A 14,167-nucleotide genomic window follows, 5' to 3' on the forward strand; every position below is an offset into this window, starting at 1 on the left:
GTCAGAGGGCTTGTGACTTACAGAGGATAAATCAGAACCTTCTCTGTGCAGGTCAGAGGGGGAAACAAAGCTTTACCATTGTTGATACGGTTACAGGATAAAACCACACAGCACATTACAGGTGTCTCATCCTCCACCCAAAGGGCGACTCCCCCACCACCTGAGCCCCAAACTGGGAGCCTTACTCACCGCCCTATTGTGATGCGCCTTCTTAGGGTTGTCGCGGCGGCGACCCAAAGATGACAGGAAAGGGGCGGGGCACCGGGCTACTCTGCCCTGGAAAGGAGGTTGGAAAGGAGTGTGAGAAAAATAGCCTTTTTCCCCTGGGAAAGGCCTCCAGACTCCTAACCCAAAACCCAGCACCCTTCTCCGCCCCTCCAGACCCAGCGCCCGAGCCGCCGAGCTCCGAGCACCGCGTCCCACGCTCCGGGAGCAGCCGCCAGTCTCCCGGACCCCGATCACAGCGGCTAGCTAGCTTCGCCCTCGGCTTCCACGGCAAACCCAGCCGCCCGCACCCGGCCCGCTCCAACCTGCTGGCCCCTGAGTCGTCCACCGAGGCTCGAGGAGAAGAGCTACGAGAGGGAGCTCCGCTCCGCTCCCCACCCGCCTCCTTAACCGGATCCCTCCGGTGCTAAGCGTGAGAGCCAGCCGCTCCACCAGCTGCGCCTGCCAGAGCCGTCCCGGCAGGTTGCAGGCCGGCTCCTTCGCTGCCTCTCGCGAGACTTCGCACTAGGAAGCGGTGAGGCGAGGCGAGTTCTCGCGCGAAGGACGGCGCTCCTCCCACAGTGGGCGTGGCGTCGGGGCCGGGGAGGCGGAGGAGTGTGTCGGGGGTCTCAGCTGGCCGTGCTGTACTTAGCTTCCCGGGAAGCGCTCCACCGCGCCGTCAGCTTGGACGGGTCTCAGGCCACCTCCACAGTCTCGAGCACTCCACGCTTCCCGCCACCGTTAGGCGAGAACCGGGCCAGTAAGAGCAGTGCCCGGGAGACTTCTAGGAGAGCAGAGCGAACGCCGGGATCGCCTCCCTCTGCGAGCTCGTCCGGGCAGCACGAGGCGATGGCGGGCGGTGGTCCCGAGGTCGCCGCTCCCCTGCGGCCGCCGCTGGGTTTGAAACGCTCTGCTGTTGGCGGGAACCGGTGCACCAGCCGACACGCCTGCCCCCGGTGGCGCCGCCTCCGGGACGCGGAGGATCACCTGAATGGGATGAGTTCCTGGCGGGCGGACAAAAGCTCGCCAAAGTAGCGCGGTCGTTCAGTGTCACCGAACCCACCGTGTACCTCGTGTGGGGCTCTAAAAGAGAGGAAAACGTGAGAAAGACACCACCCTGGCGCTCCAAACTCTCCCCTCCCTCCCTGGATTCAGACCCACGGAGGAACGGACAGTTCTCTCTCGGCTTGTTACAGGACATGCTCCCAGAGTGAGTGAGCTGTAGGCGCTGACCTGAGGCAGTCTTCTTGAGAAGCAAGACCTCAGTGCATCGCTCACGCCTCGGGTCTTAGGATTCCGGAGGGTGGCAGAAGCTGAAAGATTGAATTCCAGGTGTGTCTGGGCTAAAGTAAGATCCCATCTCAAAAAACAACCCTCCACTAGGGAAGGGCGTTTGAGTCCAATTTTTAAAGATCAGTAGAAGGTCCCCCATTTTGAGAAGAGCGGGAAGGGCATAAACAAAACCCAATACTGGTCTCAGTATTCTGGTATGAAAACTGATTTGTGGAAAGAACTTTTCTTAAAATCTAATCATTGTAAGAAAAAATTCCTTGGGTGCCGAATGTGATAGCAGGTGCTTTTCAAACCAACATTTATGCAAAGCAAATTAGGATTTGAAGTGGAAAACTGGTAGTAGGCATACTTTCCTCCTGAAAATACTTAAGTATCAGAGACCAGTGGAAGACAAAGATTACTGTTGTATAGCATAACACGTTCTTATAGCCAACATTCTACATTCTTGGAAATTGCTGGAAATCTTCAAAACTTTGTAAGAAGAGCAAGCTAATGAGGCTTGTCATATGAATAGTGTTCAAAGAAACCTCAAGAAAACCCTCAACAATAGCAAAGTCCTCACCAACCTTGATAAAGTTTTCTGTAATTTATCTCAAAGTAACTGTAGCACTAGTTAGGGTAAAGATCAGTCAAACTGGATTCTTCATTCCCTTATGTCTAAATTGATGCTGTCATCTTTCTAATGAAAGGTTTTGACCAGGCCATGGTGCACGCCTTTAATCCCAGCACTCAAGAGGCAGAAGCAGGCAGATCTGTGAGTTTGCAGTTGCATATGTGTACATGCTGTGGAGGCCAGAGGTTGATGTTGACATTTTCCAGTAATCCTCCACTTTATTTTGGGGACAGTATCCCTCACTGAATTTGGAGCTCTTAAATTCTGCTAGGCTGGCTAGCCAGCCGATTCCAGAGATGATCTTGTCTCTCTTTCACCAGCACTGTTTAGGAACTCAGTTCCTAGTGCTTGTGTGGCAAGCACTTCACCAGTTGTGCAATCTCACAGCCTAAGTCACTTTAAATTAATTGATTTTACTTGGTACTCTAGTTTTTTTGTTTGTTTGTTTTTGTTTTGTTGGTTGGTTGGTTGGTTGGTTGGTTAGTTGGTTTGATTTTTGAGGCAGTCTCAAATTTTTCTAGCCTAGGCTGGCCTGAAATGCACTGTATAGCTCAGGCTAGCTTCCAACTTGAAGTAGTCATTCTGCCTCAGCCTCCTGAGTACTGGGATTATTGTATGACCAATCTAAATCTGCCCAAAATCAAGATTATTTTATTACACTGCAATCTTAATTGCTAATATTAAATCTCAAGTAATACAAGTCACACAATGAAATATGAGCTACACAACAGAAAAGAAAAAAAGTGTCCACCGTGTTATGTTTCATAAAAAAAGAAAGAACCAGGAATATGTTTGGTAGAGGCATAATATGGTGAGGTAGAAGGGGGTGCCTCTATGGGCCCATGCTGAGGCATCCCTTCCCTCTGAGGTACCAGCTGTAGTATAATATATACTGATATAGTATGGAATAGAGTTCCTTTAGGGCATGGAGAGGGGAGTTGAGGGAGTAGAGGAAAAGAATGGCAGAGAAAAAGAAGAGGGAGAGAGGACAGCCAGGAACATGTGGAAATGGGGGATTGGAGGGAGAGGGAGAGAGGAAGAAGGGGCAGAGAGGAAGAAGATAAGAGAGTGAGGAGGGAGCAGGCATACCTGGCTGTTGCCAGACAACTGTGGGGCAGAACCTAGAAGGAATGCTAACACACAGAACTCTGAGAACCTTTACCGAAGGCAACCAGACAGAAGGCTGATCCAAATGCAAAAAAGAATCATCATAACAGATAAAATAGTAATACAAAGAACCCAATCCCAGAGCTGTTCTGTGGCAAAGCTGCCAAACCACCATTGGTTCAAGGCCTTACAGCTAGCTGGCTTAGGGCACAATGGATCCAGATAAATGGAAGTTCAACTGGATTTAGTCCAACAGAGAGATAAACTAAACTGGAGACAGTCTACATTTTGTTAATACTTGTCAATTCATGTAACCCAGGGATTGCAAAATTCCTTGGACTGGCATGTTTGATAAACTCACAAACCTGGTTTCTCTGATAATGATTCTTAGATACCTAGATGTCTATGTGTCTCTGGTTAAGTTCAAAGGTGGTGGGGGTTTTTTAAATTTTATTTTAAAGATTTATTTGTGTGTGATTGTCTTGGGTGCATGGCTGTTAACCACAAATATTAGAAGAAGACATCAGATTCCCTGGAACTGGATGGCTGTGAGCTACTACATGGATGCTACGAATTGAACCCATGTTCTATGCAATAGCAACAAGTGTTCTTAACAACAGAGCCATCTTTCCAGCCCCCAAACATAAGTTTTTATTTGCATTAATTTAACAGTGTAGTGCTTGTTTACTTGCACAAACAAAATACAAAGCCTTTCTGCCTCAAAATGGAGCAAACTGAGGTTTTATAAAATTACAGGACAGAGGATAGGGGTTAGAGGTGATGGAGTCATGTGACGAATCTCAGGGAATCCTACTCTGGAGAGTGTCACCCAGCATCAGGGTGAAGATTTAAGTTTATTGTCTAGCACATAAGCTTATATACAGTGTTTGAGCCCATCCCAAGCCCCTAAATCCTTGACACACCATCGCCATACTCTAATGAAAGCCCTGCCTAATGAGGTTACTCAGAAGTCATGGGGGGAGTACTGTCACTTGTTAGGACATCTGTGAGGATGAAGAAGCAGCCACCACTCTGGCCTGGTTCTTTTTTTGCTTTCTCACAGGTGTGCCAGGAGCTATTTTAGATCTAATGCCGTGTATGGCAGATCAGGTGTCTCTGAGGAGTGTCAGGCCTGTGGAGCCTCTCTTACCATCCCACTTTTTCCTTCACAAGGTCGACTTCCACATCCCTTGCAATGCAGGGCAAGGCACAGCCTGAAAACCCAAATCCCATTAATATGGAGTAACTTAGGGTATACCCTGATCTGCACAGTTGCCTTTATAGCATCCTGCTAAGCCAAAACTGTTTCAAAGCAGAAGATAAGGCTACCAGTTTCCTTGTGTGGCAAATTAATGATACACCATAGACTTAGAGTCTATTTTATTGTTTTTAAGTTGGTTTTGAGACAGGGTCTTACATATCTCAAGCTGCCCTTGAGCTCTGCATATCCAAGGATAACTTTGAACTTCTGATCACCCTACCTCCATCCCACAAGCTGTGCCAACACAGCTTTATGAATTGAAATTCTAAAGATCCAACCCAAGGCTTCATACATGGTAGTCAAGTACTCTGAAAACTAACGTACATCCTCAGCATCCTATTTAGATTTTAAAACCCGGGATTTGGGGTTAGAGGTATAGTTTAGTGACCCTTTGTTCACTCGCTAGCAACATTTTAAAAAATGAAAACATTTAGACTAAAATCCTGAGCTTTTTTTTTTTTTTACTTATTTTATTTCATATATGTGAGTACACTGTAGCTGTCTTTAGACACACCATAGGAGGGAATTGGATCACATTATAGATGATTGTGAGCTACCATGTGGTTGCTGGGAATTGAACTCAGGACCTCTGGAAGAGCAGTCAGTACTCTTAACCACTAAGCCTTCATTCTAGCCTGAGATATCTTTATATTACTAATTTTTTGCACTTGACGCGTAGTAGTAGAGCAGAAAACTACAACAAATACAGAAGGAATTCTAACCATACTCAGCAAACATTGTGTTTTTATTGTTTAAGCCCCTTTGTAAGAATACCAAAAGACAAGGACACTACTAATACACACTGATAAAAATGAAGTGTATAAACAGACAAGTTGGATTATATGAACAAGTAATGGCTATGGAGAGATCAAAGCTATGAAAGATTACTTCTAGGGCTGGGCATTAGATCAGTGGAAGAGTGTTTGTGTAGCATGTACAGACTCTCAAAATGGTAGGCAGGTAAAGAAGGAAAACTAGATCACTGAAGAAAATTACTTGTGCTCCCTAACAACCATTAACTCACTAATTTTCCATAGCCCCTCCATCCTCTGTAATAGAATGTGACAGGCCACATTGTATACATGTAAACATAGCTGCTGTGAGTTCAACTCTTAAGATCTCTATGCTGAAAGGTCATCCGCCTTCTAACTCCAGCTTCATAGGCCAGATCTTACTTGTCCAGTGGAGAGGAACCTCTGTCCAGGAAAGGAAGATGGGTCTGATAAAAGGATTTGTTTTCTGGGACAGAGAGAAAAAGGTGTCATGGTGAATCTTGACTGTCAACTAAAATAGACTTATCTCTAGGCTGGTCTGAGAGGACATTTCCCGAGAGGATTAACTGGAGAGAGAAGACCTGCCCACATGGGCAGTACCTTCCTACAGCAGGCTGGATGTAGAGCCTTCTGAGAGGAAAGCAGTACTGTGCTCATCTTTGCTTCTTGATGGTGTACCTATAGTGTACTTCTGTTACTGCTGCCATCCTTAATTGACATAGGAAATTTTCAACCCTCTAACATGGATGAAAGGCATGTGGCTCTCCTCCAAGAATCCTATATAGCATCAGTATCATGTTGGTATTGCTGAGCCATCCAGCCTGCTATACTGAGCAGCTAACCAGGTTTTCCGTATTTCTAGTATACTGACAGCCATTTCTAGACTTCTTTAATGCTAAAGGGTTGTAGAATTTTCCCCACAGGCACCTGCCAAGTTAAAGAGAACTGAGCTTCAAAGCATGCCATTAAGAGCCTTGCTTTCAGAATTTTTGGAGGGAGCCTCACCAAGTTCCCTGTGAAAGAGACAAAAGCAGGTTCAGTTACAGTAGCAGCCTCAGTATGAATTGCCTAGTACTTATCACATAAACCAATCTAATAAATTCCTTTTAATACTATAATCATCAATTCAGAGAGTTGTAAAGTATCATCCATTCTCTCTCCCCCCTCCCTTTTTCCCCCTCCCCCTCCCTCTCTCCCTCCCACTTGAATTACTCTGCTTGGCTTCATACTATCTAATCTTCTGGCTCCTTCTCATTCTCTGGCTCATTCTGTCTTCATTTATGTCTATCTTGTCTCTGTAACTTGTCTCAGTACAACTGTCCAGGTAAGACTACCTTTTTCCTTTCTCTTCTCTGCCTGCACTGCTCTCTCTTATATATTATACATCTTATATAGTTCTGTGTGTTAGCATTCCTTCTAGGTTCTGCCCCACAGTTATCTGGCAACAGCCAGGTATGCCTGCTCCCTCCTCACTCTCTTATCTTCTTCCTCTCTGCCCCTTCTTCCTCTCTCCCTCTCCCTCCAATCCCCCATTTCCACATGTTCCTGGCTGTCCTCTCTCCCTCTTCTTTTTCTCTGCCATTCTTTTCCTCTACTCCCTCAACTCCCCTCTCCATGCCCTAAAGGAACTCTATTCCATACTATATCAGTATATATTTCTTTTATATTTATTTATTTTATGTGTATGAGTACACTGTACAGATGGCCATGAGCCATCATGTGTGTGTCTGCTGGGAATTGAACTCAGGACCACTGCCAGCCCCGCTCGCTCCAGCCTAATTCAGTGTAGCTGTCTTCTGAAGCACCAGAAGAGGGCGTCATATCTCATGGGTGGTTGTGAGCCACCATGTGGTTGCTGGGATCAAGCTCAGGACCTTCAGAAGAGCAGTCAGTGCTTTTACCCGCTGAGCCATCTCGCCAGCCCTGCACTGCTCTCTTAAGTAAGCGCTTTTTCTTCTCTCCTCATGAGAATTGAACATATCCTATTCTGCCAAATCTTTCTCTGATTTGTCACTTTGTCTGCCATTCTCAAACACCGATGCTTCCTTTTATAAACTAACTTTACCTTCATTGACTAGGATTAAAGGTGTGTGCTAAGGGCTTAGCCACACCACAACTAGGAACAGCTTTTTTCAATAGATAACAATCTCTGGCTGGAGAGATGGCTCATCAGTTAAGAGCACTGATTCCTCTTCCAGAGATCCTGAATTCAATTCCCAGCAACCACATGGTGCCTCACAACCATCTATAAAAGGGGTTCAGTGCCCTCTTCTGGTATGTCTGAAGACAGCTACAGTGTACTTATATAAATAAAATAAATCTTAAAAAAAAAATAACAATCTCAGGGTTCACAGTGTGATCAAATATCCTGCAACAGAGAGTTGTCCTTGACTTTTGAAGAAAGTTATGTATATTTTTATTTACATCAAATAAAGCAGTTTTTTAAACGGCCTGCCCAACAAGAGGGAAATCATGGCTGGTACTGGAAACCTAGCCAATTACCTGAGGAAAGTGTGGTCATGGGTCTTGGGGGGAAACATATAACTCCCATTTTGCTAAGTCAGCATAATTTTAAAGTACATTTTAAATATTTGTGCTTATAAACGAGTGTGGATCTCATCTCTCTTCAAAGAAACATCTCTTTTCAACAGATGGAGATCATTACAGAAAACCACAGCCAAGCTGCAGAGAATAAGTGACTATATTATTGTCCAGCCCCAATGGGTAGATACATCTACAACATCTCACTCTGTAGACCAGACTGGCCTTAAAACCACAGAGATCTCCAAAGTGCTTGGACTAAAAAGGTGTGTCTCACCAGCCCAGCTAGAAAAATTTTTTTTTTTCTTTTCAAAAAGGAATGTAAGGAAAGAAAAGAGCACAAGATAAAAAACATACTTTAACAATGAAAAGAAAACATGATTAAAATTAAAGACAAAGAAAAATAGTTTTTAACAGGTTAAAACAGCCACCCAAAGAGTACAGGCTATTGTAGTTGTTTTTGGTTACTCACTGGAGCTTGATGGTAAGACCCTGTTGCTGAAGACACCACAGAGTTTGCTCACAGAACAAAGAAAAATCAAATTGATGCAGATTTGGAAGCAGCATCCTTCTGGCTAGCTTTCATAGTGCTGGAATGTGTTTTGCAGGTTCCTGGGAGAGAAGAAAATTGGCAATCTTACTCAGCCATGATTCCTACAAGGTCCAATAATCTATGGCCTGACAAGACATGCCTATTGGTTCAGCAGTGACATGAATGCTATAGGCAACCCACAGCTTCCTCATTGTATTTAAGTCCTACTTCACAGGAGGGAACTCTTGCATAGTAAGTCTGACCAAGAACCTGTGGTTGGAGAGGGCATAGGCCCTACTCCCACTATTTTATTAAAGGGACACAGTGGCAAACTGCCCTGTAAATACTTGTACCCATAATGCAGCTCTCTCTCATCAGGCTCCTCTGTGCAATGGTAGTTATATAGAAAATTACAAGCCAAACTGCAGAGAATAATTAACTGGGGCATGCTCCGTGCTGAACAGGGCATATGTATCTCACCTTCTCACTTCAAAAGGTCAGGGAACCTTGCAGAAGAGGGAGGGAGGAGACTCATGAGACCCCACCCCAACCCTAGCTGAGGTGCTGCTGTTGTCATTTGATGCTTCTGGAAAAGTTGAGTCAGTTTTCAGTGGCATAGCCCACAGTAGTTTACCCATCCTCCAGTAGATGGCACCCTCAATCCATGTGCATACCAGTAGCACTAATTAAACTTGGTGGAATGAAAGAGAAAGAGGTAGTGACATTGGAAAAAAAAAAAAAGGTGGGGTGGGGTGTCCCAGAGTGGTTAGGGGGAGAAAGGGGGCTGAGTATGATCTAAATTCATGTATGGAATTACAAAATAATAATAATAATAATAATAATAATAATAATAATAATAATAATAATAATATAATAGTTTTAAAAAATATAGCAAAAAGTCAAAAGGTGAGAAAAAGAAACTAAAAAACAATGAATTGGAGAAGCCTTTGTGTGGGTCTCTTGGAATGTGCCAGGTGGAGTCCCTTGTGTTTGCTACCGTGCATTCAGCCTGATACAGACCAGCAGAGTGCTGGACTGGTCTCATCATTGCTTTGGTACTACATTCATTTTAGAAACTTGCCCTTTTTGGTGCACAGGAAGCAAATGCTGACCGCACTGGGCTTTGCAACCTGTGGAAGAGGTTTTCACTTGCACCAGAGAATTCTTGATTTGTGTATGTAGGAGTGTCTATGTGTAAGTCAAGTGGTATCTCCTACATGTCTCAGAGAGCAGGTGAAGTAGAGAGCTGAGCTCTTTACTAGAGGGGAGGACAGAGAGAGAAGCCAGCACTCAAGTTGAGCAGTTTCAGATTCTGCCCAGCAGTCACACACCTGTGGGAGGGTGGAGGCTGCAGAAATCAAGCGATCCAGTGTGCTTGGGTTCAGAGCCTTCAGTGAGCAGTTTGCTGACCGCAGACTTAGGCTTATAATTCTCTATTGTTATCCTCCTATTACCAAATTCGCTTCTTGGTTGAAAGAGTAGAAACATTGTGCCTTCACAGCCCAAATTCCCTACTGTCTAAATTTCTTAGTACGCCCTCATCTGACCGTGCTCTTCTCCATGACTGTCTCTGGTGGCCCTTTCCCACTCGAACACTGGTAGGACGACTCTGGAAGTTCCTCTCATGATTTGTTATTCATGGTCAGAGATTCACACAGAGGCAGCTTCTAATCTACCACCATACTCTGAAAAGCCAAATGCCTTGCTTTGTAAGCATCCTGAGATCAAGATAATGGGGTCATGATTGGAGTGTTTACAGAGCATAATTAGCATGTTTGTGGCCCCAAGACCCAGCAGTCAAGAAACAAAAGGATGCCACAAGTGAAAAAGATAGCTTTCACGTGCCTAACAGAATGTGTCCTTCAAGGGTCCACCCAAGCAGCCTCTAGTACAAAGAGGAATCCAGCCTTCTCCAAAGAAATAAGGCTGAAATTAAGTTCACAGAATTCAGGGTTCCCCCATGGGGACAGAGGGTGGGGGGCTAAGACGTTATCAGGATAACTGAGCTGATGGAGAACATCTACCAGTGTGTAGGTCCCATTCCAACCTGGGATTTATTCTTATAGCAATTTATTATCCAAATAATTCATATATATGGCTATGCTATATTGGATACTAACTAGCAAAAAAAAAAAAAAAAAAAAAAAAAGACAAAAATCTTTAAAATGGGAAATACAGAGGTAGCCATGGTGAATGATGAGGAAGGGAATATAGGAAATACAGACTCCATGATTTACAAAGATATTTGAAAAAAATTAGATATTCTAGTTTTTAAATTTCACAGATATGTGGTTAACTAGGAAAAGAAACCAAGAGAGTAATGATAAACATTAAGAATATGGTAAAAAAAAAAAAAAAGAAGTCAAAGATCCTACATGCAAATTCTAAATTATTGACATCATACTATTATATTAATCTCAAGGGTATAAAGTGGATGTTCATTTTATATTTTCTTTAAAAAAAAAAAGTGGGGCTGGGGCTGTTGAGATGACTCAGCGGGTAAGAGCACTGACTGTTCTTCCAAAGGTCCTGAGTTCAAATCCCAGCAACCACATGATGGCTCACAACCACCCATAATGAGATCTGATGCCCTCTTCTGGTGTGCCTGAAGACAGCTGCAGTGTACTTACATATAATAATAAATAAATCTTTAAAAAAAAAAAAAGTGGGGCTGAAAAGATAATTTAGCAGTTAAGAGCACTTGCTGTTCTTCCAGAGGGCCTGAGTTCTGACCCCAGTACCCACATCAGGTAGCTCACAACTGCTTACAACTCTAACTCTAGCCTTATATACACCCTTATACACAAATGAAATCCCTTAAATAAGCCATATATATTTTATACAAGATTGTAATATACAATAAACTTCAATATTTATAAAGAAAAGCTATGTATTCCCTTCTACCCCCCCCCCCGTCTCCTCCTACTATACCCCACTTGGCGTTTTGAGACAGTTTTTCTGTACAGCCTTGGCTGTCTTAAAACTTGCTCTGTAGAATTGCCTCACAGAGATCCACCTGCCTCTGTCTCTGCCTCCTGAGTGCTGGGAGTAAAGGTGTGCACTGCCACCACCTGCCTAGCCATTTTCTCATATTCCCCCTCCCTATAGATCTCGTCTTGCTCCCTCATAATCCCTTTCTCCTCCAGTGTCCTACGAATACACATTTCTATATCCTGCATATGAGATGCAGTCTATTTTATTTTGTTTAACACAATCTCCAGTTCTATCTACTTTCCTGCAGAAGTCATGATTTCATTCTTTGCTGGCTTAAAATTTTAAAAATGAAATATAAAATGTATGTTATTTTCAAGAATTCTGTAATAAGGTGGATATAAGCTCTGTGGTGGAGATACACCACCTATAATACTACCATTCAGGAGGCAGAGTCAGGCAGAGTTCAAGGCCAGCCTGGGCTACAGAGTGAGTTCCGAGTACAGCTAGGGCTACACAGAGAAAACTTGTCTTAAAAAAAAAAAACATAATTAAGTTATAAAGCTAAAAAACTAATTTGTGTTATGGATATTTAATTGTAGTCAGACAAATTAATTTATGAAATTAACATCATGGAAGCGAAGATTATATGTGTTTATAAGGAAAGCATTTTTAAAAGTCTAATGCTTTATATTTCCAAAGAATCTTTTGCAGACCAATTATGAAAGAGAATATGATAGTGTGTTAAGAGCTTTGTTTTCTGGAGAAATTATTGGCACACTGCTTTTAAGGTCAAGCATATATTAAGAACAGTAGCATCCCTCATAATTTAAAAATTAAAAAAATTACAAGAACTGAATAAAACTATAAGAAATAAAGATGTGTAATAAGAAGGAGAACAGAGGTAAATGTGACATTATTTTGCATGATCAATGGTATAAAAAGCTTTATCAAAAGATAAACAATTTTAGCTAATAAGTGAGCCCAACAAGATTATTTTTTATTATTTTATTTTATTTTATTTTATTTGGTTTTTCGAGACAGGGTTTCTCTGAGTAGCCCTGGCTGTCCTGGAACTCACTCTGTAGACCAGGCTGGCCTCGAACTCAGAAATCTGCCTGCCTCTGCCTCCCAAGTGCTGGGATTAAAGGTGTGTGCCACCACTGCCCGGCTCCAACAAGATTATTAGTGTAAGAGAAAAAATGAATATTATTCTGCACAAAAATATTATCAACTAGAAAAATAATAAAACCTTAGTTTCCCTTCAGGATAGACACAGATCTGGATTGTATTTATTAATTAACATGAGCTACATAAAATCCAGAGGAAAAACATAGCCTATTTAAAAATCATGAAAAGAGATGAGAGTCAATTAGGAACCTAACAGTGCTCATGGATTAAATGAGATAAAGATAAAGACCTAATTTATCCTAAAACTAATGTATACATTTAGTATACTCCAAAAGTATTGCATTTATGTTTTTAAAAGGGAATATCAGCTTTTCCAGATCTGGCACATCCACAATAATTTCATACACCTGGCTAGCTATATTGGAGCCAAACCTAAGATGGTGTGATAGAGGTAGAACCCATGACCACCCTACAAACCTCTTCACGGACCCAGTAGTCATGTTCAGGTGATGTTATGTAAATAAATGTCTAGTTGCCAGACAAGGTGGCCCATGCCTTTAATCCCAGCACTCGGGAGAACAAGGCTAAGTGTATCTGTATGAGTTCGAGACCAGCCTGGTCTAAATAGAGAGTTCCAGGACAGCCAGAGCTACGTAGACCTGTCTCAAACAAACAAACAAGCAAAATAAACCCAAATTAATTAATTAATTAACTTTCTAGTTAATTTAGATGAGAATACTTTGAATCATTCTAATATCAATTTCTTTATCCAAACTAATTCAGATGCTGACTAGCAGAAAAATGGAAATGAGAATATTGGGCTTAGGCTGAAAAGACTGATTCCATGTCTTGTAAAATAAAATGTTTGAAAATATGACAGACTAGTCAATCTAAAAAAAAAGAATGTAGATATGAGAGAAGAAATAGAATGTAGGTTATGTGACCAAAGAACTGACAAAAAAGTTCAGCTGTACAACCTGAACAAGAAGTAGTGTGGGTCCATGATATTTTTGTGAGTACACTGTAGCTGTTTTCAGATACACTAGAAGAGGGCATCAGATTCCTTTACAGATAGTTATGAGCCACCATGTGGTTGGTGGGATTTGAACTCAGGACCTATGGACCTATCAGTCAGTGCTCTTAACCACTGAGCCATCTCTCTAGCCCACAAGTCCATGCTATTCTTATAAAATGTTCTTATCCTGTACTGATTGTGCCTGGAACTTGATCTATAGGCCAGGCCAGTCTCCAGCTCTCAGACATTTACCTGCCTCTGCCTCCTGAGTGCTAGGGTCAAAGGTGTGTGCTGCTATGCCCAGCCTTTTTATCTTTACTTTTAAAGAAAGTATACATATCCTTTAATACAAACTCTTAAGTAGTAAGTTTTACTATTTTAAATATAAAAAACAACAAATCAGCTTTTATCACAGGCATTTTTTTTGAAACATATATCACATTTATTGTTTGAAAAGTATCATTAAAGAAATTTTTAAATATTGGTTATATACAATACTTATTCAATTTCTGAGTACATTTTATTTTAATTATTATTTGAAGTCCATTTTCTTTTTTTGCATAAAATCATAAATATTTTATTTTCTTTATTTACATGTGAATTTCTCCATTCTCAGTTCCCCCTCCAAAAAACAAAGAAACAAACAAAAGCAACAAAAACAAACCCCTGTTGCCTCCCCCATCCCCATGCCTGCCACCCCACCCCCTCCCACTTTCTGGCCCTGGCATTCCCCTACACTGGGGCTCAGAACCTTCACAGGGCCGAG

The 14,167-nt window shown here is 42.5% G+C and overlaps 1 protein-coding gene across 13 annotated transcripts in view; it reads right to left on the minus strand.

Annotated features, from left to right (window-relative positions):
• Btbd10 (BTB domain containing 10) overlaps nt 1-824 on the minus strand; it is a 60,255-nt gene extending 59,431 nt beyond the window's left edge. For 5 of the 13 annotated variants that reach the window (XM_031387945.1, XM_031387935.1, XM_031387944.1 and 2 more), the window contains exons 1-2: nt 531-824; nt 190-276 (exon numbers count right to left, since the gene is read on the minus strand). Coding sequence is in view for 2 of the 13 variants with exons in the window: in XM_031387942.1 (XP_031243802.1) it covers nt 22-116 (95 nt within the window). In the remaining 11 variants the exon portion in view is untranslated. The other 8 variants (XM_031387946.1, XM_031387936.1, XM_031387937.1 and 5 more) reach the window with 6 other exon arrangements.
• Between the last annotated feature and the right edge of the window lie 13,343 nt (nt 825-14,167).

The sequence above is a fragment of the Mastomys coucha genome, unplaced genomic scaffold (genome assembly GCF_008632895.1).
Source record: "Mastomys coucha isolate ucsf_1 unplaced genomic scaffold, UCSF_Mcou_1 pScaffold21, whole genome shotgun sequence".
Lineage (NCBI taxonomy): Eukaryota > Metazoa > Chordata > Mammalia > Rodentia > Muridae > Mastomys > Mastomys coucha.